General features: G+C 42.1%; 1 protein-coding gene across 2 annotated transcripts in view; it reads right to left on the bottom strand.

The window, feature by feature from the left end:
* CACNB1 (calcium voltage-gated channel auxiliary subunit beta 1) overlaps positions 1-18,968 on the bottom strand; it is a 76,866-nt gene extending 57,898 nt beyond the window's left edge. For both annotated transcript variants that reach the window (XM_081343815.1, XM_081343816.1), the window contains exons 1-2: positions 18,880-18,968; positions 14,947-15,033 (exon numbers count right to left, since the gene is read on the bottom strand). In XM_081343815.1, coding sequence (XP_081199941.1) covers positions 14,947-15,033; positions 18,880-18,966 — 174 coding nt within the window. In that variant the 5' untranslated portion in view covers positions 18,967-18,968. The remainder of the gene's footprint in view (positions 1-14,946; positions 15,034-18,879) is intronic.
* Between the last annotated feature and the right edge of the window lie 8,209 nt (positions 18,969-27,177).

Consider the following 27,177-nt stretch of genomic DNA (forward strand, 5'->3'; position numbering starts at 1 on the left):
CGAATTCTAGAGTTTCACAACGGCGAACTCTATTAGGCACGCCACCACGGCTCCTTTCCACCCATCCTCTAATGGCTTGGCTGAGGTGATGGTGAAGTCGACCAAAGAGGCACTGCGGAAAATCATCACCGGCAACTGGCACCGCAGACTGGCCCAATTCCTTTTATCGCAACACACCACCCCCTGCACAACTACAGGGAAATCTCCAGCAGAGCTTCGCTGGGGCAAGAGACTAACTACCAGACTGGACTGTTTACATCCCGACAGGTCCCCTCCAAACCCAGAACTGCCTCTCCAGTACAGGACTCTCAGCACAGGGCAAGCTGTCTGGGCAAGGAACTACGGCAGGGGCAACAAATGGACACAGGGGGTTGTCATTGAACAAACGGGTCCCCTATCATACATCATAGACACAGGGCACAATTCCCACATCCGCAGACACATCGACCAACTTCGGCGTCGCAGCCCACAAAATATGGGGGAAAGGGGGAACGACGAAATGCAGACAGAAGCCCCGCCGCAAACACTATCACACCAAAAACCCCCCGATCAAAATGCACCACATCAAGACCCCGCACAAAACGACGCTGAAACGCCGGAGCCATGCCCCATGCCACCTGAGCCAGATCCCGACACGCCTGGGGAAAAGGAACGACCAGCTGAAACAACCCCCCGGCGCTCCGAAAGAATAAAAAGACCCCCCGCCTACTTGAAAGACTTCGAATGGGGAAACCCAAAAAAGAAACAGTTGGGGATCATCAACTCAATCAGAGGGAGGGGTAAGGGGTGTTATGTATTCACACATTATTAATGTTATATATAAGTATTAAACAGGGCTGAGGTAAAAGCCGCGGCAGCTTTTGACAGCTGTCAAAAGCTGCCGGTCCGAACTATGCAGGCGCCAACCCACTGACAGCTCTCGGCTGTCAAAATCACCTGGTAACAGCACGCGCTGCCGATGACAGCTCCGAGCTGTCAAATCCAGGCGGCTCCAATTGGCGGAAGCGAACGGCGTGGGAAACCGGCTCAGCCCTGATTGGCTAACCTGTTGACAGCTGCTAGTATAAATAGGAGCCATGTTCTTCTGTTGTTTGCCTGGTTCTTAATAAACGTTAAGTTGTTTAACTTCGCTGTCTCGCCTGCTCTCTAAAGCAATATTCACACAATAAGCTACTTTGGGTAGCTCATGACTTGGTCCAGGGGATGGCTGTAAGCTTCAGATTATATGAAAAGGTATCATATAAGCAGAGATGACAGTGGGGAGATTTTTAGCTTTTTTTAGAATTAAATTGCTATGCCTATTTCAGGATTATTTTGTTTTATTTAAAATATTTCTCATAAGTAATATTCTGTGTGCATGCATGTGTGTGCATCTCTCTGGGTGTATATGTACAATTTATTATAATCTTTATCTGTTTCCTACCTGAAATAAGCAGAAAACTGTGACTCTGGTTTTTATCTATCATGGCCAGAGCAGGGCTCTGAAGATAAAAGACCTGAAAAATGAAATGAAATCCACAGATATACATTTCTCTGCATTAAGTTGTGATTTGCTTATTGAACAACCCATACTTGGCTGAGTTTAAACAACATACTAACCATAACTCATAAATAAATCACACTGGTTTGGTTCATTCAATCTACTAGCCTGAGGGTATCATGAAGAAGAAAAAAATAATAATGTGGTGTCTAAATCTGTTTAAACCCAAGTCTCCTTAATGTTATGTAGTTGCATCCCTCCTCTGACTCCACACATTGTTTTCCCAATTTCTTCCCCACAGTGTATCATCAACAAGATATGGAAGGTAACGTTGGGATGGGAGAGGAAGAAGCCTTCCTTTTTGTAGACTGCACTGTTGAGCTCTGAATTGCTAATTTCGGATCCAGGTTTTTACACACACACACACACACACACACACACACACACACACACACACTCCGGCTGACTAAGAGAGGACATCTGGTTTCTCCTGCTGCACGTTTTTCAGACAGGAAATTTGCAATTCTTCTTTAAACCAGCTTGAGCTTCACTGTTTCCACTTATTCAAACTGCTCACTCTAACAGCCCCTTGCTAAGATTCCAAAATAATTTTTTTGCCATTATTTGTGCCCAGTTCCCTAAGCCTGGACACAATGTGATACTCTGTACCACAAAGGACCTCTGCTGTAAATGCAGGCTTGCATAGCATGATAGCTTTAAATGTGTGCTGATGCTGTGTTAAAGGATCGCTTAGGGATCTCCTCCATAGCAACTGCCTCCTATGTCATCACTATGGCAATGCAAGTCTAGGTCACTGATGGTCTCCCTTGCACTCTTCTTCCATTTCCTTGTTTTTTCCAATCACACAACAATGTTCATGTGCATGATGTATGTTTATGTGTAGTGGAGTACAGAAGCTTATAATATAAAGTATACAATGTTGTCTTATAGGAGACACAACCCGGTAAAAATTGAACTGAAGAAACAGGATGCTCACAATCTACTTCCCTCTATTTTTCTCACTTGACCTCATTTTAAACCAGCTATGTTGGGCCTATATGAATCCCAGCATATTCCTGCTTTCATTCATCAAAACAGATGGTAAAGCAAGATTGGAGAATTGGTGGTCCTTTAAAAGAAGGCCATTGGTCTCCAACCCTTACCAGTCCCAAATAACATAGCCAGGAATTTGGGCTGGTGGGAGTATGGAGGGCCACAGCTGCTCCCCTCTCCTGAACAAATAAGACAATATTCCATTCAAATTACTGAATTAGTTGCTATTAGCAATAGCCCTCATTTGATTTTTTTTCAATAAATTAGATTTCCAGTTTTGGTCACCACAATGTTAAAAAAGATGTTGAGACTCTAGGAAGAGTACAGAGAAGAACAAGAAAGATTATTAGGACAGGGCTTTACAACCTTTTCATCCATTGTACCACTTTTAGGATATGGCAACATCTGAGTACCACCAGTCGCCTAGCAAGGTGTCAAAAACTTGATGACAAAAAAAAGGAAAAAAGTGATAAAGTACAGGTAGTCCTCGACTTACAACAGTTTGTTTAGTGACTGTTCAAACTTACCAATAGCACTGAAAAAAGTGCCCCCAAAGCCACAGCCGTGCAAGACACCTGCCTGGCTGGCCGGCCGGCAGCACTCTTTCTCCTGTCCGAGGTTTTCATTGTTGTGAGCATTTATTTTTTTAAATTTTTTTTATTTTAATTCCATTTATATCCCGCCCTTCTCCGAAGACTCAGGGCGGCTTACAAGCTTAGCAGTAGCCTTCATTCTATGTATATGCCTGCTTATTAGGGCTTTCACACACACCCCAAGCGGCATTATTACAAAGTCGGCTTATTGCCCCCAACAATCTGGGTCCTCATTTTACCTACCTCGGAAGGATGGAAGGCTGAGTCAACCTTGAGCCTGGTGGGATGCGAACCTGCACTAATTGCAGGCAGCTGGTGTTACTTAAGGAGGCATTAGCCCACTGCTCCACCAAGGCTCTGTTGAGGATTGGCAGCAGGGGTGGGTGTTTGGTTTTTATTCCACCCCCCCCCTCCCCGCTGAGTGGTTGCAGCAGGTTTTGGTCACTTCACATGACCCTGGGACACTGTGACCATCATAAATATGAATCAGTTGCCAAGCATCTGAATGTAAATCATAAGACCCTGGAGATGCTGCAACATTCCAGCTGATCGGCACTTCTTCTGGGCTCAGCACAAGCACCAGGATCAGCACCGAGCTCTACCTGGAGCCTGGCGCTGATCCTGGGGCTTCCACTGAGCCCTGACAGCCCTGAAGAAGCACTGATCAGCTGGAAAGCGGCACTAATCCAGGCGCTTCCACTGAGCCCTGACAGCCCTTCAGCTCCAGCCATCTCTTGCTCAGGCTTGTGCGGTGCTGCCACCGGTTCAGCTCATTCCCCTCCCCCGCTACCACTTTTCTAGGATGGTCATGTACCATCTGCCAGGTGCCAATGTACCACAGGTGGTACCCATACCACTGGTTGAAAATCCCTGTGTTAGGACACTGGAGGCTAAAACATATAAAGAATGGTTTGTGCAATTGGGTATGTCTAGTTTAATGAAGAGAAGGACGAGGGGGGACATGATAGCAGTGTTCCAATATCTCAGGGCTGCCACAAAGAAGAGGGAGTCAAGCTATTCTCCAAAGCACGTGAAGGCAGAACAAGAAGTAATGGAAACTAACCAAAGAGAGAAGTAATGTAGAATTAAGGAGAAAATTCCTGGTAGGTAGAACAATTAATCAGTGGAATAACTTGCCTCCAGAAGTTGTGAATGCTCCAACACTGGAAGTTTTTAAGAAGAGACTGGACAGCTATTTGTCTGAAATGGTATAGGGTTCTCTGCCTGAGCAGGGGTTTGGACACTAGATGACCTCCAAGGCCTCTTCCAACATTATTGTTGTTGTTGTTGTTATTTTACTTGTAACCTTTAAAAAATCATAGGCAGGATATAATAATAATAATAATAATAATAATAATAATAATAATAATAATAATAATAATAATAATAATAATAATAATAATAATAATAATAATAATAATAATAATAATAATAATAATAATAATATAATCGAGTTGGAAGGGACCTTGGAGGTCATCTAGTCCAACCCCCTGCTCAGACAGGAAACCTTATACCATTTCAGGCATATGATGAACTCTTAATTGTCTTCAGAGGATTTGTCAAGCTAATTTTATGAAGTGGATACATTTAAATTAACTTTTGATGATTTTTTTTCCAGTAATTGCCCAGGTTTCCTGATTTTAACATTGCTGTCTGTTCAAAATGTTTAAAATAGAACAGGTTACAATTTGTTATTATTGTATTTATTTTATTTTAGTCCTGTCCACAAAGTTGCACTCCTTTATCCCTTTCTCTAATGTTCATAAGCAAAGACCTTCTCAGGGTGACCCAGGCAATTTCTATTCCAGAGCCAGGACCAAAGCTAAATTGAAAGATGTTTCTCCTACTTGGTTTATAAATACTTTGATAGATGCTTCACTTCTGTCTTTCCAGACACTCAGCAGATGGAGAATTGCTATAGCAACCTCATTGCTTCCCTGTGTAATGGAAGAAATGCTTTCTGTTTATTTTTTATTTGCCAAGGCAAGAAACTGACAAAGCAGCTGAAACAGATAAACATGAACAACAAAAATATTGTAGTGCAGAAGTGCAAATACTGGTTCTTTTATCTCGGATGACAACTTGGAGGGTACACAACCATCATCACTTGGCAAAAATATTAAAACTGCTTGAATCACATAAAGCAGTATTATAATATGGTTTACGTGGCTTTGACTTAGCACCACTATGGATTGCAACTCCTGATTTACAGATTTATGTTATACACAAACAAAACCACAGATTGCTTAATGAAATTATGCTTAGTGAACTGGGTGAATCAACTTTCTGTCCACATTCATACCTTCTAACAGGCAAGCAACGTTTAGTCAAGATGTTGGTGTATTTTGACAGGTAGACATTCTCCAGAATCAGAAATAGATTATTGTGTTCTGCTCTGATTATCATATAGGCTTTATTTGTTACTTGCTTAGCTAATGCTCAAGAAAATATCATATCATCTTCCCCTACAAGGCAACAATGATATTCATGAATAGTACAATAGCTATAGTTTTTAGATGAGTTGAGGAGATAAAAGCTATTATAACACTGTAAATGTTTTACATTCCAGATTGGACATGGCTGAGAATAAAGTTATCTCAGCTGGAAAACACAAAGGAGGCAAATCTATAACTAGTTCATTGAAGGCAAATAAGTTACTTCAGAATAAAGTATTGTCTCTGGAAGCACATTCCCACCAGGCCAATGTATTTCTTATGGGAATTCTAAGATATACACCCGCGAAAACCTCAGAAAACAAATATATAGATATTGTGAAAGAAAGCCCTAACAAGCAGGCATATACATAGAATGAAGGCTACTGCTAAGCTTGTAAGCCGCCCTGAGTCTTCGGAGAAGGGCGGGATATAAATGTAATAAAAATAAAAAATAAATATATTTATTTTATATATATATATATACACACTTCAGCTTTGTTCTTCTGGGAGAAGTGTGTGATAGTGGCTGTTTTTTCTTCTTTTTTAAACTGCCAGAGGGGGTGTGTTCTTTGGGTGGAGGCTTGGCTGTGTTCTGATTGGGTGGGAGTGTGTTTTGAATGGGGGCTGTATTCTGATTGGGTGGGGATGTGTTTTGAGTGGATGGGCTGGTCTCAGCTGCCAGCCTTAGACCTGAACTGGTGAGTTGTGCTGCTTTATATATATACTGTTTCCAAGTAGATTAATTCCTTATATCTCATATGCTGATTTTTTAAGCTGATACATGTAATAAAAATGCTGTTACTACTTTAGATCATGCCCTTGTGATGTTTATAACAAATTTAAAAAATCCTTTAAGTGGCTTCATAGAATAATATATATTAAATAAATACAGGGACCGGATGATGTCATTTTGTGGGATACTGCCAAAGCATTCTCCTGAAGCTGTATTGTTGCACATGTTTATTATCAAAGAACAGAGGAAGTCAGAAGTCATCTTTTGTTTCTTCCCCTCCCCTTCTCCATACTTTTTTGTTTTCCCTTTCCCTAATGTTGTACCTTACTATTTGCTTTTGTATTTTCATATTTCATGTAATAAATGAATTAAATTATTTTTTTTAAAAAAATGCAACATTTAGTTAAAAAAAACAGCATTACACAATACTTTAAAAGCTGGTTGGTTATATGACCAACCTTAATAATAAAAAAGTAGTTTTACTTAGAACAGCTTAAAGCCTGCAATAATTCTTTTAATATTATTAAACAACTCCGTATGCAAAAGTCCTTGGGAAGTACTGGACAGGTGGACAAAAATGCTAAATCCCCCCTGAATTTTTAGCTGACTGTATAACTAACAGTAGCTGAATTACTGACCCTTAGATACCTCATTCAGTATGGATTTATATGGGGCTATAAAGTTTTGGCATTATTGGATTTGTAACTGATATTTTTACTTTAATTCAAAATAAGTAAAATGCAACAATTATAATTTCTGAAAACTGTTGTTCTATTTTTTAGGAAGTTTTTCAGGTAGTTTATCTTTGGTTTCTCCAAAATGTTATTCTTTGGTTTAGTATGGTTTATTTAACTCACAAATTACAACATTTATTTATTAATTTGTTAATAAATTTATAAAACTGCCCATCTCACCAAAGGTGACTGGGCAGCACATACCTATAGATAAATCAAAAAGTATAAAAAACAGCAAATACAAATACAAAACTAATAACAATATTCCTAAAAAACAATAAACAGAAACATAAAGGAAGGAGAATAAAAAAGTTATTTCTCAACAATGGACTATCTGGGTTCCACAGGAACCCCAGGCCTGGGTGCATAAACAGATCTTGAGGGTCTTTTCGAAGATCAAAAGCATTCTCTGAAGATATGGTGGGGCAGACTGACATAATCGGGAAGAGGGGACCCCTCAGATAGCTTGGTCCTATGTCATGAAGGGCTTCAAAGGTTAAAATTAGCACCTTGAATTGGACATGGAAGCAAACTGGCAACCAATGCAGCTTGCAGAACAGAGGTATTACCCGTGCTATTCTAGGAATGCATGGGTATATCCACACTGCTGTATCCAGTATCTGTTGAAGCTTCCAGATAGTTTTCAAGGCCAGCCTCATATAAAATGCATTGCAGTAGTCCAATCTGTAGGCCCATTAAGACATGAATGACTCTTGCTGATCCAGGAAGAGAGACAACTGCACCCAAGAGAAAGCTATGTAAGGACCCTCCCAGCCACAACTGCCACTTGCTCACTGCAGGAGTAGAGAATCTAGAGGACTCCCAGGTTGCACTCTGGATTTCTCTGAGGTAATGCATCCAGCGCTAAAGATGGCATACTGGGCCTCAAAACCCAAACCCATTCAGTCTTGCCAGGGTTCAGCTGATGCCTGTTCTTGTTCCAGGTACTGGTGTAAGACGGACCTGACATTGCTTAATTCACCAGGGGATAAGATATACAATATCGTTAGCATACCTCGGTTCATGGGGATAGATGAGCTCACCCAAAAGCCTCCTACAGATGTTAGAAAAGATTGGAAAAATCACCTAATAAAAATTATTATTAAAGATGTGTCTTTTTCGTACATATATTTGTGTAGCTGTGGTTAGGGTTGCCTAGAAGGGGCAAAATCAGTAAGATGGCTGACAGAGCACGGCGATGCAGATAATCTGTTTTAGATGTAAGTCAATGTCACTTCCAAGTATAAAGGGGGTGGGGCTTGAATCACAAGCTCTGACCACTGATTTTGACACCACCCCCTTTGCCTGGCTGGTTGTGAAATATGATCAACGATGTTCTTTTTCTCTCTTTTATTTACATCTTGCTTTAAAACTTCTTCCAAGTGCTAGTATAACCTCTGAAAGACTTAAAGGAATTATAGAAGGAGTGAATTGGCAGAGGATAAGATTTTGCTTTATATTTATAAATCAAAAAGTTCATATGTCATACTCTGTGTGTGTGTGCATGTATGTGTATACACACACACACACACACACACACACACCATATGGAGTTTAACATCACAAATGTTTATAACGTATGAAGAAAAATTATCCAAAACATATGGAGAAAATCTATCCATAGGTTGGCCAGAAGTTGAAAATGACTCGATGCACATAATAAATTATTAATCAATGTTTATACATTCAGTTATAGCATTCCTTCTGATGATCTGGACTAAGTTTTTAGGTTGTGTATTGATTCCTTCATTTATCTTGAAATAAATTTTGTTTGTAAGTTCTCTGTTAGTAAATTTTAATTTCTACCTTTTCTACCTTGATAAAAAGGAATAAAGATCTAGACCAGGCATGTCAAACTTGCGACGTCATGTGACATCGCGCGACGTATCACGACTTTTTCTCCATTGCCGGCAATGGGGTCGGCACGGTTTCAGTATGATGCATCCGGCCCGCAGGGCGGCAGTTTGACATGCCTGATCTAGACAGAGACTCTATAATTGTTTTGAGTATATAGGTAAAGGTAAGGTAAAGGTTCCCCTGCACATGCGTGCTAGTTGTTTCCAACTCTAGGGGCCGGTGCTCATCTCCGTTTCAAAGCCGAAGAGCCAGCGCTTGTCCGAGGACGTCTCCGTGGTCATGTGGCCGGCATGACTAGACGCCAAAGGCGCATGGAACGCTGTTACCTTCCCATCATAGTGGTCCCTATTTTTCTACTTGCATTTTTACGTGCTTTCGAACTGCTAGGTTGGCAGAAGCTGGGACGAGTAACAGGCGCTCACTCTGTTACACGGCACTCGGGATTCAACCCGCCAAACTGCTGACCTTCTGATCGACAAGCTCAGCGTCCTAGCCCACTGAGCCACCGCATCCCTTTATTTGAGTATATAGAGTAAGATAAATGCGATTCAGATAAATTTAGCTCTGAGGTTGATTTCTATTTTGAAGTTCCTATTTTATTAATCTACTTTAAGCAAAAATATAGGGCTTTAAATACATTTCTTTGGAAAACACATGCTGTGGTATTTTAATTATGAAAATTGCAATGATCTATTGAGAAAGGTGGAATTAATTTTTCATACTTTTCCAGGATTATTGTTGAATATTAATTTTAGGCTCAAATGCTGGCTTGAATAAGGAACTGGAAACTCAGAAATTCCTCTGTGGATTCATTTTGAAAGTTATTTTATCCCTCTAATTCTGGGAAGTACTGAGATCCTTACTTATGTCAGAATCACTTTAGATGCATACACTTAATGCCACAATGTTTGCATTATAAATATTGGGTTTCAAATCAAATTATGATGCTTTATCCATACAAAACAAACTATCATAAAAAGCAACCTAGAACTAAGTAGAAATTTCTTAATATGGGGCCGGATGGCCAGGGGGCAATTGGTGGTGGACAATCGCTGGCAGTGGGCCAGGGGAGGAGGAAAGCTTGCCGTAGTTCAGCAGCAATGGTTGGCTGGGAATGAAGTGGGCATGATCAAGGGTCAGCACCTAAATGTCCTAGACCAGGGGTAGGCAACCTCGGCTCTTTTATGAGTCATGGACTTCAACTCCCAGAATTCCTGAGTCAGCTATGCTGGGAGTTGAAGTCCATGAGTCATAAAAGAGCCAAGGTTGCTTACCCTGTCCTAGACCCTCTTTGTAAATTAAAAAAAGTGAGATAGGCAACATCACCCCCAGATGGACTTGTAACTGGCTGACAAACTGCACTCAACACGTACTCCTTAATAATCCTACATCTACATGGAGGGAAGTAAGCAGTGGGGTACCACGAGGTTCTATCTTATGCCCAGTACTCTTCAATATCTTCATCAATGATTTAGACCAGGCATGTCAAACTCGTGATGTCATATGATGTCGTGTGATGTATTGGGGGTTTTTCCCCATTGCCAGCAATTTCGGTGCGGTTTCAGTGTGACGCATCCAGCTTGCAGGCTGGCAGTTTGACATGCCTGATTTAGACAAAGGGATAGAAGGAGAACTCATCAAATTTTCAGATGACACTAAACTGGCAGGAAAAGCCAATACCTCAGATGATATGCTCAGGATCTTGATAAGACTTGAACACTGAGCCCTGTCCAACAAAATGAAATTTAATGTAGAGAAAAGTAAGGTTTTACACTTATACAGGAAAAACCAAATGTAGAAGCATGGATTAAGTGAAACCTGGCTCAAAAGCCATAACTGTGAGAGAGTTCTTGGAGTCCTAGTGGACAATCAGTTAAATATGAGCCAGCAGTGTGCGGCAGCAGCCCAAAAAGCTAAAGCAATCCTTGGTTGCATAAACAGAGGGATAGAGTCAAGATCATGTGAAGTATTAGTACTGCTTTATCAAACCTTAGTATGACAAAATCTGGAATAATCCATTCAGTTTTGGTCACCACATTATAAAAAAGATATTGAGACTTTGGTAAGATTGCAGAGAAGAGCAACAAAGATGATTAGGGGATTGGAGGCTACAAACTAATCAAGGAGAGAAGCAACGTAGAGTTAAAAAGAAATGTCCTAATAGTGAGAACAATTAACCAGTGGAATGGCTTTCCTTCAGAAGTTGTGAGTGCTCCATCACTGGAGACTTTTAAGAAGAGAATGGACAGCCACTTGTCTGGAATGGCATAGGGCAGACATGTCAAACACAAGGCCCGGGGGCCAGATCCGGCCCGCAAAGTGGTTTCATGTGGCCCGCGAAGCCATCCTGGAAACAGTGAGGGAACGGCCCCCGCTGCCTTGGCCCTGGCCCAGAGACCCTCCTTCTGCCAGAGACCCCCAGATCTGCCCCACTCCTGCCCAGGCCCCCATAGGCACCCTTGATGCGAATGAGGTAGAGCTGGCCATGCCCACCCAGTAGGCCATACGCACTCTAGCCACGCCCACCCATAGGCCATGCCCACCCAGGCCATACCCACCCGGCCCCCTGAGGGCAACCGCAATGCTGATGCGGCCCTCAATGAAATTGAGTTTGACACCCCTGGCATAGGGTCTCCTGCTTGAGCAGGAGGTTGGACTAGAAGACCTCCAAGGTCCCTTCCAACTATGTTATTCTGTTATTAGAGGAAAAATGGGTCTATGTAAAATAGATCTTTCATTATTATTTTGAATAAACTCAGTACAGCTGTTTTTAAAATTATTGATTTAAAACCTATATGTATGTTACTTGGCAGGTTAGTCAACTCAAAGACTTGGTATTTGGACTACCTGAACCAGCTGATATTGTAGTTTTTGAAGTCATATTGTGGTGGGAGGTTTTGAAGACATTTATTAAAGCTTCTAAGCCAGTAGAAAGAAACTGATAACATTGACCTGACCATCGAAATCTAGATGTTTCAGAGCTCAACTGAATAGAGTTCCCATGTATTAGACAAAAGTCTATAGTAACTCGTGTTATACAAATGATCATCTGAAACACAGTCCTCACAATTTCAAGAATAACAGGAATCCATTGCTTACAAATGTCCTTTAGAGCAAGGTTTCACTGTAAATATTGATGTGACCTCTAGAAATATGAACACTCTATTTTGATAAACCAATGGAAGCTTGTCATAATAGCCAATCCAGTGAAGTTTCTTCATAGCACAGAATGTCTTGCTATTACTGCTGAAAAATGGTGATAATATTTTTCACCATCTTAAAGGTAGAAAACACATTAGAATTACAGCGTGTTCTTCAGCAGGCTTAACAGAGGTTAATCCTGAAAACCTTGAAACATGTCTCCTCTCCAGCATAATTTAAGAGCTCAACAGATGACTGTATTTGGCTTATCTTCATGTATGACCCAACTCTTTCTTTATCATCTCAACAAAGAATACTTTCCCCTCTGCCTCTGTTTCTTCAGTCATTTAGATCCTTCATATACTGAAGGGTTCCATTTCATAGATCCAAACTTTATAGTTACTCAAGAATCAGTGCTATTTAGTCAGAGCAGCTTTCTCCCAGGTCCATAAATAGAGGATTACAGCCCACATTCCCAACTACCACCTGCTGCTGCCTTATTTTCAGAGCACTTTTTGAAAAGAGACTTAGGAGTATGTTTTAGACTGTGTTCTCAAATTCAAAAATCAAATTTTGATCCTCAGTGGAAATTTTTCTCAGCCACTTTACTGTTTCACATGTATGTGGAGAAAAAACTCGTACATCTTTAGGACAAGTGGGGACAAGAGTAGGAAAATAAATTGTAGATGTACATCTTGGAAATGAGTGTCTCATTATTTTATTTTGCCCAAAAGTTCAGAGACTTTGATTTAGTGGCAAGATTTTGAAAAACAGATGAGAAATAGAAAGGAAACAAATAAAAAGTACAGTAAACAGGTGAAGTGTAGACCAAGGAAGAAATTACTGAAGTGTACATGGGAAAGTGTACAAAGGTACACGGTGGCTAAGTGGGTTAGGACGCTGAGCTTGTCGATCAGAAGGTCGGCAGTTTGGCGGGTCGAATCCCGAGTGCCGCATAGCAGAGTGAGCGCCTGTTACTCATCCCAGCTTCTGCCAACCTAGCAGTTCGAAAGCACGTAAAAATGCAAGTAGAAAAATAGGGACCACTACGGTGGGAAGGTAACAGCGTTCCGTGCGCCTTTGGCGTCTAGTCATGCCGGCCACATGACCATGGAGACGTCCTCGGACAAGCGCTGGCTCTTCGGCTTTGAAACGGAGATGAGCACCGGCCCCTAGAGTTGGAAACGACTAGCATGCATGTGCGGGGGAACCTTTACCTTTACATGGGAAGAAACCCAATTTTTCCCCCACATTCACATTCCCTTTATTTCTTCTTCTCTGAGCTGCATACGTACAACAGGTGAAGAAAATCGCAAACTTGCAATAAAAAAGTTGCTGATGGGTAGGAAAAAAATCTCAGAAATATGTGAATTCTGAAATTAAAGTACATTGTTAAGAAGAGTATTTCCACCATGGCAAATTCCCAGTGACTGGATATCAACAAATTCTTATCAATGGTTATGGCAGTGTAATTTTTAGAGTTGAAAATTACTACCTGGAATTCATCATGGTTGGGAAATACTTTGAAAATATATTAAACCATGGGCTTTCCCCATTGTTGACTTGAAGGGCTGTTCGCCTGCCTTTGAGTCAGCAGAAAACTAATTTAGGCTAACATTTGCTATCAGCATAATATTTGCTGTCCCCACGGTTTATCCTTTAATTCAGCCTTCATTGCCTCTGGGTTACTTCACTTTCCTTGAGGTGCCCTTGGATGATGCTTGGAAAAGGGATGGGGTTTAAAAAGTACTTTAGCTGAGAATGGGTTAAACTTGCTTGCTCATGTTGGGCTGGATTTTCAGGGAGTGTGGTCAAAAAAGTCAAGATAGTGGCCATGAGGTTGTGATTGAAGCTCCAAGCTTTTTGTGTATGTTGTACGTAAAAAGCAGATGGAGATTCAATCAGTATTGTGACTGCCATCTTGACTTTTTTGACCACATTCTGCAGACACCCCTGGAGGTGGAACAGTCTCATGGGGACATGGCAGAAAAAAGTTGCTAAGATTTGTTTGTGTCATGGCTAGATACAAGTGAGGAAAAGCCCCATGACTGAATTTAGAAATGTGCTTACCTCAGAATATACCAATTACCTTATGGCCAAGCATGAACTTTATAATTTAATAATTTAATTTAATTTAATTTTAATTTTATTGAATTTATATACCGCCCTTTCCTGACGGACTCAGGGCGGTTTACAGGGTATAATTTTTAAAACATTAATACAAAAATTAAGACCAATTTAAAAAAGATTAAACTAAGTCCCTGCAACATGTAAAACCCTAGTTAAAACCCCAATTAAAACTCAGCCTGAGCCGGAAAGCTCGAAGAGCCAGGTCTTCAGGTCTCGGCGGAATGATCGAAGGTCGGGGGCAGTCCTAAGCTCCACAGGCAGCTGGTTCCAGAGGGCAGGCGCCCCCACAGAGAAGGCCCTCCCCCTGGGTGTCATCTGCCAGCATTCTTTGACCGGCGGCACCCTGAGAAGACCCTCCCTGTGGGAGCGCACAGGACGAAGGGAGCTTGATGCCGGCAGCAGGTGTTCCCTCAAATATCCTGGACCCAAGCCATATAGGGCTTTATAGGTCATCACCAGCACCTTGAATTTCACCCGGAGGGCAACTGGAAGCCAATGCAGCTCGCATAATATATGTTTAAGCAAGAGTTTGGTGTAATGGTGAAAGCACCATGTTAAAGACCAGGAGTTCTAATATAAACCATGGCAAATTATTTCACAAATGCAAGGAACTAGTCCATGCAGTTGACAGGACTTAAAACTGAATGGAAGGCAAGACAGAAATGCAGAAAAACAGCAAACTACAGTTTAGTATAACATCAACCCAAGTCTTTAATTTCTAACCCATGAATTTAGTAGCCATCTCCTGCCCATCATAATACCTACTCTCTCTTTTTTTGGGGTTGCTTACCTGCCTGACGAAGCTGTTTGATGTTGTGTCAGAAGAGGTGCTGCCATCAGAGCGTTTGAAACGGTTCTTCCTTTTGCTATACTTCCCCTAATGGGAAAAACATAAAAAGGTCAAGAGTAGCACAAATGCAGAAAAACATACACAAGTAAGTAAGTAGGTGACAAAAAGTGTGGATACACACAACACTATACTCTAATCCAGCAAAGGGATGATATAAACCCCATCTTCAGACAGTTGAACAACATGTTCCATATTCTTTAATTCAATGTTTCTCAACTGTGGTCACTAAGTTGTGTTGATTTCAACTCCCAGAATTCCTCAGCAAGCAGGCTGCAGCTGCCATTGCATGCTGCAGAAGACATTGATTTTTCACCAAATTCACTTGTTTTTGAATAAGACACAGTGACCTGATTCACAAATAATACTAAACCATAAGTCATGGTTCAAAACACCAATAGTATGGCAATCTCTTCACTAAACAAACTGTGCTGTGACTTACCATGCTCTGTGAATCTGGTTATAAAGATCTGCTACAGTGCTACTAATTCTCTTGTTGTACGTAGAGCAAAAATGCAAAGCAGAAGAGCATTAAAAAATCAAACAATTCTATGAAGTATAAATACACCCCAATGGCACATAAATGTCCTGCTTTTGTTCTGATACACATAGGTCAGTTCCCTAAATTCACACAAGTCAGCACTGCAGCAAGACACAAAACCTTGAGCCTAACAATGTTGTATCACGTATCATGGCTTTGCAATACATTGTAATTTGAAAAAGAACTATTGTTGAAAAACAATTGCTTTTTTAGATGCGTTATATCCAGAATTCTGCAATGGGAGAATCCTTTATTGGCTTGGTTGGATTATAAATTTCTCTCATCCTCACAAGCAACACATAAAAAGGGTGGGGCTTTGTTGTAAGGGTTGCAATTGCCATATTTACTTTTTTGTTGCTCTTTTTTTGTTGTTGGTCAATATAGTTGTTTGGAGAAAATTCCACCAGGAGACTTTCTTTAGGAAAAGTTAGGAAGAGTTGGCCCACTTATGAATCATAACCAACGTTCCTCCCTTTTTTCCAAGCTGAGTGAGAAACATTGATAGTTTATTGTTTTTCATGTCTTAGTAACCAGATATCTAATCCAGTTTTTAAGAGGGTAAGCTGTGAACTGCTAAATGTCCATGTTCTTTAACCATGAATCTTTTTTTTAATTCAATCTGGATCATCCAAACTGAATATCAAAGTTGATTTATCAAGGCTTTGGGAAAGCCTACTGAGAGTTCATGAATAATTTTCTGAGCATGTGAGGATCAATATTACAGTATAGGTGATATAATCTAATCAGAAGATTATTGAGCAGAAAAAAGTCGGGGCATTTAGTGCAATTTTCATTTGAGGGAATTAAGAAGTTCTACTGGAATTAAAAAGGAAAGAGGGCTCTTCTCCCTCCACATATGTAATTCTAAGCAGGAAGATACCTCCCCCCCGCATATATTTGCTGGTCAGTTAATTCTTACACCCATTACAGTTATAACCTGTGGCTTTTTCCTTTCATAGCAAGCTAGCAACACCAAGTTCCTTTTTTTAGGAGAGAGGATATCAATTTAAGCTTCTTTCCTTCACCTGCTTCTAAGAATCATGCCTCTGCCATATCCCAAGGGAGAATGTTCCCTCCCCCGTGAACCAACCCTTTGCACCGATGGGGGGGCACACCAGGAATGAGCCAGATGCTTCCCAAGCATGTCTTCAGAGAGAGAAAGGACAGCTGGTTGAGGAGAAACCCATTGTTATTAGGCCCCCACAAACAAGGTCCTTGTAGTTCTAAAGTCAAGCAGGGCAGGAAAAGAAGGCAGAGATGAGGCTGGTATTTTTAGTCTTTTCCTCTCCCCATTCTAAATCAGGCATATGCGTCACTCATAGCTGCAATACGCAGTCAGGATCCAACACGTGGAGGACCATGAAGACCAGGACAAAAGAATTGCCAAAAGGTGTTTTAGCTCCAAACAGCCCACTACTGCCTCAAACATACTCAATTTAGCATTGCTTTTGAGGCTAGCTCTTGTGAGGGACCACACACCTCATCACAGAAAAATATAAAATAGTATCTTTCATTCCATCTGATTCTTCCATCCAGGGAGAGCATTGGAGATGCTACTTCCTTATCAACTTGATCTCTCTGTGCCTCTCTTCCTTTTCCTCCCTCTAAGATCTACCGGTACCTTTATTTTGGGAAAAAAAATTAAGCTCCTGCTGTTCATAAGTGAGCACAAGAAAACTGATATTTTCTATCTTTAGGATCATATCAAAGGACTCAGGTAGCTCAACCTCTTCTCTTAAAATATATTGCCACTGACTTCTATTCTCTCATTATCCACATACATCAAAATAAAGAGTATGTTGGCATTTGCCAACTCCCACTGCCTATCTAGATTTATTAATATCCAATATTTCTCTCCTTCTCTTTTGCTCATCAAAACCATATAGTACAGCAGTTTCTGAGAATCCCTTGTTTTCAGTCTGGGCCAATAATTTATCCCTTAAAAAAGTGGCTGGCAGATAAAAACACAAGCAATTTTCCAATAATCCACCCAGTAAATGTTGTTTTGGGAGCTCTTATAGCTAAAATTAGCAGCTAAACAAATATTTAGCAATAGTCAATATGGTGTCATTATGCTGTAACTATTAGGAGATGTTGAATATAAACTCCTTGCTTTAGAAAGTTAAAAAACAGAAGTAGAAGATTGTGGGAACAAAGTCTAACACATATGAAAGGATGAAGAGTGTAATCAAATCATTTTTCTTCAAATTAGGACATTTCATCCATGAATCATGTTATATCCTGAAAGATAGAACTATCTATCCTGGAGCAGTGTAGGAAGAGAGAAAAAAAACTTACTAAATCCCAGGTTTTCTCCATAGCTAGATATATAATTAATTATCTTTATTGAAACCCCTAAGAATATCTTCTTACATAAACTGGGGGGATCATTACCAATCTTGAATCGACTAGTCCTGATTTCTATTTGAGAAGAAAGCCAGATGAAACATTTGAACTTCAGTGGCAAAGAATGGTAGCCATTTAATTCCCAGGCCACTTTCCTGATCACAACTGGCTAGAAAGTCTGACACATCTGGAAAGATGCACTAGTAATCAAAGGCTGATGCCTGAGGAGCTTCTCTTATAACCAGCCTCAACAATATCTTAACCAATTTGCATGGGGATTGGGAATGGGGGGGGTAGGAGAGGAACTCCTAAGAAAATAAGAAAAGGCACAGATACAAGATCCTATTGTATATCTCCCCCTCCCCGTGAAATTCAAGGACCGAGGCAGAGAGAGTCCCCACTTTCAGTCTGGTTTGCAAGTGCTGCCACCGATGGCTTTGGACAGATTTAAGGATCCCAAGGGAGAACAGAAGGCCCTGAAGCTGAGCGATACTTTTCACTGGACCAACCGGCTAGCCGGAACTCTCATACAGCCATCGCTGCACCCCCTTATGTCCTACTCCGTGAATCGCACTCAGCACCCATCCACCCATCCCCAAAAGCCTGACTATTCTTGGGTGGCCAACAGTCAGTAAAGACTATCCATGAAAACTAACAACGTGCTCTTCCACCCCATCCTCTTCCAGAATCAACGTTTCTCTCAATTACGTGCTAGAGGCGGGGGGGGGGGAATAATTCAGCACAGAACGTGGGTGCCTCAGCCCGGGTCGGGTCTCGCAAGGTCCCCCGGTCGCATCCACTGGATCTCTCCACTCCCTCCTTCTCCCGCCGCCGCGATTCTTCTGATTTTCTCCCCGCCCCTCCTTTCTTTCGGACACGATCGCCACGTCCAAAGTTTCCCACATCACAGCCAAGCTGTCCTCAGCCCCATGGGCTGCAAGGCGTCCGACCGGTGCAGCCGACTGAAGAGCGGGCTGGCGGTTACGCACCTGGAGGCCAGGGTTGTCTAAGACCTCCATTTGGATGTCTTGGCTGGAGCTGTAAGGTGTGCGTGACATGCCGCTGTCTTGCACCATGGAGACGCCTGTTCTGTCGGCTGAGCTCACGCCGGACTCATGGTGAAAGCCAGGATAGATTGGGGTCGCCTTTCGCCTGCCCAGGGAGCCGACTACTACTAGCCTCCTCAAACTCGTAGCCTCGGCATGGCCCCTCCTGATGGCTAAGATGAGCAAGCAGGCCCCCTACGCGCGCGCCGCCGCCGCCGTGATGGATGAGCCCAGCGTTCCAATCATAGGGCATCGCCTACGAGCGCTTCCTGGCAACTGGCAAGGGCTGACTGCTGCCTTCAGCTGCCCAGGGGAAGGAAGAAGGGGTGGGTGTGGTCTGAGCCAAAGTGGGGCCGAGCAGATGGCGGGGAGGGGAGGGGAGGGGAAGATGGAAGCTTCTGTCAATGGTCTCACATCTAGCTAGCTTCCTTACAAAGATCCTCTGGGGTGCACCTGCTGCTGTCCCATCCAGGAAGCCAGAATGGAAGGAAATTTGTTCAGCTTCCCTTCCGGTTATAGCTAGCTACTTTTCCCCTCTTTATTTTGTCGAACCACGGTTAACATCTCCCTCCAGCATTAGGCTGGAGACGACCATTTTGCTTCCAACTCTGTTTTTTCCACTCTCTCCATCTTCTGATGAGATCCCTGCAGAATTTGGGTCATGCAAGAAGATTTCAGGTTGTAGCTGAGAATAGCTACATTTGACTACTGGCCCTTTCTGGACTCTGAAACTAAGCAAGGTTAATACTGAACGAGAGACCACCAAGCACCCCATGGCTGGGAAGTCAACCTGGCAGTACATACAGTTACCCCAAAAACCCTCACCCAGGAATTAAGTTTGGTTCAAATACAAACACTGATAATTCCCCCCCCCCCACAGCTATAAGCATAAAAGTGGAAGATGGGAGCAAACTCAGGGTTGCTTTAACAACACATAACTCCAAGTTAGTCTGCCACAGTTTTGTCTAATATATTGAGTGAACTCAGACTGTGTTATTAGTTTATGGTGTTGTGCAAATCCATAAAATCCCCTTGGTTAAATTAGCTATAAGTGATCTTGTTGTGCAAACACAATCTGTTACATTTATTCATAAGGTTTGTTCCAGCTGAACTGTACCTCTCCTCTTTCTGTCTCACTTTAGTCTTCTCCATTGAGATGTCTCATAGAGCTTGGTTTAAGAAACATTATCTCCAAATCACTCAAATTATGAGACACAGGCTGATTCACCATTATACTAAGCCTGGTTTGCTTAACTTTGAGGTTGGTGAAAAAGCATACCACATTATGGCTTAAAATGTTTTGCAAATGTGCTCATAATGTCAATAAGTGCAACATTTTCTATCTTCTTTTAATCCTAGCAGCCTGTTTCCACTATTGCTGCCATTGCTCATTTCTTTTGCTTAGAAACATTCCTCGCTTCATTCACAAGCCCTGCTAACTGCATTGTGAAGATTCCTTCTTAACCATTTTATAAGGACATCTCAGAACTCAGCTTTCATCTCATTCTAGAGTGTCGCTGAGGCCACATAACTTTATGTTTATCTTATCCTATATTTTCCATATTTTACCGGTATTGGCTTGCTTTATGCACAATTAGTGGTGCTTAAGAATTTATTGGGGTGGGTTTTATTTTTTTGATACCATAAAAATGCATGCCACCCAAGCTGTAAGTCATATCCTTCTAAATATAGTAACTTTTTATTTCTAAGAGTTATCCATTCTTTTAGCCACGTTAGAGCACATGCTTGGTAGTATAAGGCCCAATCTGGTAGTCCAAATCCTCCATTTTCTTTAGTTTCTTATAGAGTTTTCAGTTTGATTCTAGCTTTCTTTCTTTGCCAAATAAATTTCAAGATCAATTTATTCAAATTATCAAAAAAGTTTTTTTCTATTTTTACAGGTATTGTTTGAAATAAAAAAGTTTTGGCAAAATATTCATTTTCACAGTTGCTATTCTTCCTAGCATTGATAATTGTAAATTTTTCCATTTTTCCAAATCAGTTTTTGTTTGATTCAATAATTTTATATAATTATCTTCTTTTATCATTGTGCATCTTGCTGTTAGATGTATTCCTAGATGTTTCACTTTCTTAACTATTTGCAAGTCTGTTTTTTCTGACAGTTGTGTTTTTTACTTATTTGTCAAGTTTTTAACTATAACTTTGGTTTTTTTTCTGTTTATTTTCAGTCCTGCTATTTCTCAAAATTCTTCTATCTTTTTCAGCAGTTTAGATATTGTGTCCAACAGTTCTTCTAAAATAAATACCAAGTCATCTGCAAATGCTTGTAGTTTGTAACTTTCATTTTTTAATCTCCATTCCTTTAATTTCCGGATCTTGTCTAATGTTTCTATTGAGAACTTCAACGTTAGTATGAACAACAGTGTGGATAGTGGGCATCCTTGTCTTGTGCCTTTTTTATGTTAAAGTTCTCCATATAGTCTCCATTAACAATTACTTTTGCTGTTTGTTTATCATATATTGTCTTAATAGTATTTGTGAACTTTTCTCCAAAGTCCATACAGTTTAATTGTTGTGTCATAAATTACCAGTTTACATTATCAAAAGCTTTTTGAGCATCTAGAAAAATTAAAGCCATTTGTTTTCCTGGATGCATTTCATAGTATTCCACTGTATCTAGAATAATCCTCAGATTGTTTTTTACTTGTCCTTTTGGTAGAAATCCATTTTGGTCTGGATGGATAAATTAAATCAAAAATCTTTTCAGTCTCTCTGCTATTATTGAGGCAAAAAATTTTGTAGTCCATATTTAATAATGATATTAGTCTTTAATTTGTTTTATCTGTGTGAGATCTGAATCTTCTTTTGGTATTAAAGTAATATTTTTTTAATCCCATTTATATCCCACCCTTCTCCAAAGACTCAGGGCGGCTTACAATCTAAAGCACAAATCAATGTGCTTAGCAATAGCATTCATTCTATGTATATGCCTGGTTATTAGGGCTTTTTGCCCCCCCAAGCGGCATTATTACAAAGTCAGCTTATTGCCCCCAACAATCTGGGTTCTCAACAATTTGCTTCCCTCCATGTATTTGGTAGTTTGTCCTCTAATAATACCTCATTACATGCTTCCTTCATTGGTAGGCTTTAAGTATCTTGTAGACATTTGTAAACCTCTGCGCGTAGTTCATCCAGTCCTGGAATTTTATCCTTTTTCTTTTATAGCTTCTGTTACTTCCATATTTTTTTTCATTTAATATATTTTTCAGATTTTCTGGTACTTTTGGTAGGTTTGCATTTTCCAAGTATTGTATCATTTTTTCCCTGGGAAATTCCTTCTATATCATATAGTTTTTCATAGAATTCTTTCACTCTTTTTTTAATTGCATCAGTTTGAAATTGTAAATCACCCTTCTCATCTTGCAGTTTATTCATCAATTTCTTCTTTCTTTTTTCAGTTTATGCGCCAATCATATTTCCAAAATAACTACATAAGAAATGCACTATTATCTGTATGGGAAAACATAAAACCTAAAATTTACATGAAAATCCCAGAATGGCTATCAACAATGGAAGCTTTCACATATCCAAATTTAGTTAAATTTGGAAAAAAATAACATATAAGGATATTCTAAATATAGATGGGAAATTAAAATCTAAACAAGACCTAGAAGACCAAGGCATTGACTTATCATGGTGGCCCCAATTGCAAATGCAATCCAGGTATGACAAAGATGTTAAAGAATACAGCTTTTATAAAGATCAGACAGTGTTTGATCAGGTGTTGTTGACTTGGGGCATAACATAGAATTAGAGAAATGGCAAAATTTATGAGAAAGAAATTATAAACTGACAATGGCTACTTCATATAAAGAAAATTTATATAAAATGTTTTATAGATGGTGTTTGATACTGGGCTCATTGCTTCAGTGACAAGACGAGGTGAGTGAGTTCAGCAAAGATCATTGTTTATTGCTTGCAGGAACTGAACTGAGAAGGCAGCAATTTTTTTAAATCCCATTTATATCCCGCCCTTCTCCGAAGACTCAGGGTGGCTTACAATTTAAAGCACAAATCAATGTGCTTAGCAATAGCCTTCATTCTATGTATATGCCTGCTTATTACAGCTTTTGCCCCCCCCAAATGGCATTATTACCAAGTCAGCTTATTGCCCCCAACAATCTGGGTCCTCATTTTACCTACCTCGGAAGGATGGAAGGATGAGTCAACCTTGAGCCTGGTGGGATGCGAACCTGCACTAATTGCAGGCAGCTGGTGTTACTTAAGGAGGCATTAGACCACTGCTCCACCAAGTCTCTAGGTGGCGGCCAATAGGTTTAAAGCAACCTATCGCTGCCCTAGAGGCAGCCAATGGCGGCGCTGGAGACAGGTTGTCCGAGGAGCTGGGAGTCGTTAGCCAGCTTCCCTGCTTGAGCAACCTTCCAGCAATTAACCCACGTGATATTCCTTTAGCAAGACAAAGCCCAATACATTACACCCCTGCCCCCTAGAATGTACATACATTATAATAACAAAAGGAGAATGATTACAGCAGTATAAGTTTTACAGAGTTACAACAGTCACATGCAATGTGCACATTTTCCATACTGGCTAATACATAGAGTTTCCTGGCTAGCAGCACGTGGATGATACAAACAACATTATAGCTCAGTTATTTCAGAACAAAATCTTGTAGATATGCAGGAGGCTTGCAAACCCTCATGGAATGCCTGGGAGAGCCAGGCCCTCCCTGGCCTACCAGCTTGCCCGCCGGGCTGGGTAGACCAGGGTACATAAGTTCCAGCGAGTCTGGCTGACTCAGAATTCTCTGGCTGGCCCTTTCAGGTTGGCCCACCCCAGAGTCCAATCGCTTTGCAGAGTTAGCGCAGTGGCTGTAGTGTTCTGGTTGGCTTTCTCCATCAGGGACCCCATGTTGCACTCCTGGGCTTTGCTCCCCTACGGCCACCTCCCCATTGCTCTGACTGCTTGGGACCTCAGAGCCTATGGATTGATCGGCCTGGCTGCCGGTTTGCGGTCCATGGCTGGGACCTGGGACAAAGTTCTCGCTCTGTGGCCATTCTGGAAAACGCTTCCTAAGCTGATTGATATGGCAACAGATGACTCGCTCACCCTCTAGGCCCACTTTGTATGAGAGAGGGCCTGACATTTTGGTGATTTTCCCTGACACCCACAAGTTCCCATGCCCATAGTTCCTGGCCCACACCCCGTCGCCCACTTGCAGCCCACTTGGGGGTTTTGGGCAAGAGGCCTCAGCTGCCACCTGATCTGGGTGCAACCTGTCCAGTTTCGTGATTAGTCGCCTCCCCCAGTGCAGCTCTGCTAGGCTTTTACCCGTTGCCGTGCGTGGCGTGGAATGTTGGCAGAGCAAAAAGTCGGCCAGTCTGTGGTGCCAGTCCCGAGTCACTATATGCTTCAATGATCTTTTTGTGGTGCGCACCATTCATTCGGCTTGACCATTAGTAGATGGGTGAAATGGAGCCAATGTCTCATGCCTAATGAGGTTTTCCCTCAGAAAATCCTGAAATTCTGCCGCAGTAAATTGGGCCCCGTTATCGGACACTACGACGTCTGGCAGCCCGTGCATTGCAAAGAGTTTCCTAAGCACATGGATGGTCCTAGCAGTAGTCATATTTGTGATTGGTATAACTTCTAGCCATTTAGAGTGGCTGTTGACCACTATAAAAGTCCGTGAAGTCCCTGCCGTATAAGTAGTCGTGGAATTTTTTTTAGTCCAGTTACTATGGCCAGTGCCTCTTTGTCAATTTGAGTGTAATTATGCTCGGCAGAGGACAGTGTCCTCAAATAAAAAGCAATTGGAACCTGAGTTCCATCGATCTCTAAGTGACTCAGGACAGCCCCCACCCCGTATGGGGATGCGTCACATGCAAAGCATACCGTCATCGATTCCTTAAAGTGAGTGATCGTGGAACTGTCGGACAGAAGAGCCTTCAATTCCTGAAAGCTTCTTTCGTGAACACTAGTCCACTTCCATGCAGCATTTTTGTCCAAGAGCTGGTGTAACGGCTCTGCCACTGCGGCCTTGTTAGGAAGGAACTTGTGGTAAAAATTTAGGAGGCCTAGGAATGCCTGCAGCTCTCCCTTCATTTTGGGGCTAGGTGCCATCTGAATGGCTTTTACTTTAGGCTCAGCAGGGTGGATGCCATCAGCATCTATACGGAAACCCAACAACTCAGTTGAAGGGACTTCAACACTTTACTTATTCTTTTTAAGCTTGAGGCCTGCTTTGCGTAGCCTTTGAAGGACAGCTCTGAGCCTCCTTGCGAGCACCTAGGTGGATTCTCCAGCAATGAGCACGTCATCAAAATAGGGGCAAACCCCCGGAAGGCCCTTGAGCATCCGTTCCATAATGCCCTGAAAAATGCCCGGGGCTACACTGACCCCGAATTGCAGGTGCTTTAGTTTAAACGCCCCCCTGTGGGTTACAATTGTCTGTGCCGTGGCTGTGGCCTCATCAACAGGAAGCTGCTGGTAGGCCTGAGCCAAATCTAATTTTGCAAAAATTGTACCACCTTGCAAAGATGCCAGGATGTGGCTTACTACTGGCACTGGGTATGCATGCTGTTTGAGTGCACGGTTAATTTTGCATTTGTAATCAGCACAGATTCTGACCTCCCCATTGGCTTTTAGTGGCATTACAATTGGGGTCTCCCATTCACCCCCATCTACTGGCTGCAGTATGCCCTGTTCAACAAGTTTATCTAACTCAGCGTCTATCTTGTGCTTGAGAGCAAATGGCACCCTACAAGGTTTAATCCTGACCGGCACTACAGTAGGATCTAATTTAAATGTTATTGGCGGGCCCGTGTAAGTCCCCAGAGCTGAATCAAATACATCTGCGAATTCCTCGCATACTGTCGCTAGACTCGCAACTTGCGTCTGGTTAATTCCGGTTACTTGGATGCCTAGTGCATCAAACCAATTGAGCCCGATCAGGCTCGTTTGCTGACCCCCTACTACGACAACGTCCAGATGCCCAGAAAACCCCTTAAATTTAACAGCTAGTGTGACCTCACCCTTGACTGCGACTCTGGCATTCTGGAAATCAGTTAGTATAATGTCAGAAGGCCTCAGCTTGGCCCATCTCTTACTGTGATTGCAGACAAAATTATATGTCTCAAGTGAAATGATAGATACTGCGGAGCCCATCTTGCAGGGGACCTCTTGCAACTCCACCTGAAGTCTAAACTTCAGCTTAATAGGGTGGCGAGCTCCTGTATGGCAAATGCTTCTGCGGCTGGAGCAAAACCCCACGCTATACTGTCCTGGGGCCCCGGTACCTCTACTGGTCAGAATGTCCAACTGGCGATTCGATGGCCAGTCCCTCTGGCGACCTCTGCAGATGGACGCAATGTGGCCGGTCTTTCCGCAGGCCCGGCACATGGCTGTCTGGAATCAACAGTCCAAACATTGGTGGTGGCCACCACACCCTGGGCAGCTAAGGAAGGGATCTGCCTTGTAAATTGCCCCTTGTTGTCTGTCGCTGTGACACTGTTGGTCGTTGTGTCTTTGTAGCTTGTTGACTTCTGGGTCGTCTTCGGGGTCTTCTGTGTGCTCGGTGTCCTCGTGGTGATGGCTTCCTCATGCTGTGCTGTTTTTGTGGGCCTCATGGCTCGTACGGCCCCGGCGGTGGCTTCGTCTGCCATGATTTCTTTCAGTGCGTCTGGAAACGACAGAGTCTCTTTGGCAAAGAGCTTTTGCTGTAACTCTTGTTCCCAGAGACCGCAGACAAGTCGGTCTCGTAGTCTCTCCTCGACATCAGAGAACTGGCACAGGCGTGCAGCCTGCCTCAAGGCCGCTATGAATTTGGACGATGTTTCACCTTGTTGCTGAACTCTCTGTTCAAATGCATGGCGCCAAGCAATTACCGACAGCTTGGGTTGAAAGTAGTCTCCGAGCTTCTTCTTCAAGTCCATGAATGTTATGGACTCCAATGGCGTCGGCGCGAACAAGTTCTCCATGATTTTGAACGTGGCTGGGCCACACACACACAGGAGCATAGCAGCCTTCACACCGTCCTCGGCAACTTGATTTGCACAAAGATAGTTCTCGACCCTGGATAGATATGAGAACCATCTTTCTGGGTGAGCTATGTCAAATTCTTCCAGCTTTCTGACCTTGGCCATTTCTGCTGGTATTTATGGCTGGGGCTTGTTGTCTTTGCGTCCTGCTCCTCCGTGGCCCAGGGACTGGTCCTCTGGGCGCGTGGTTGCTAGCGTGGCTGTGCTAGGCTGACCGTAG

This window comes from Vipera berus, assembly GCF_964194415.1.
Source record: "Vipera berus genome assembly, chromosome: Z".
In the NCBI taxonomy this organism is placed as follows: Eukaryota; Metazoa; Chordata; class Lepidosauria; order Squamata; family Viperidae; genus Vipera; species Vipera berus.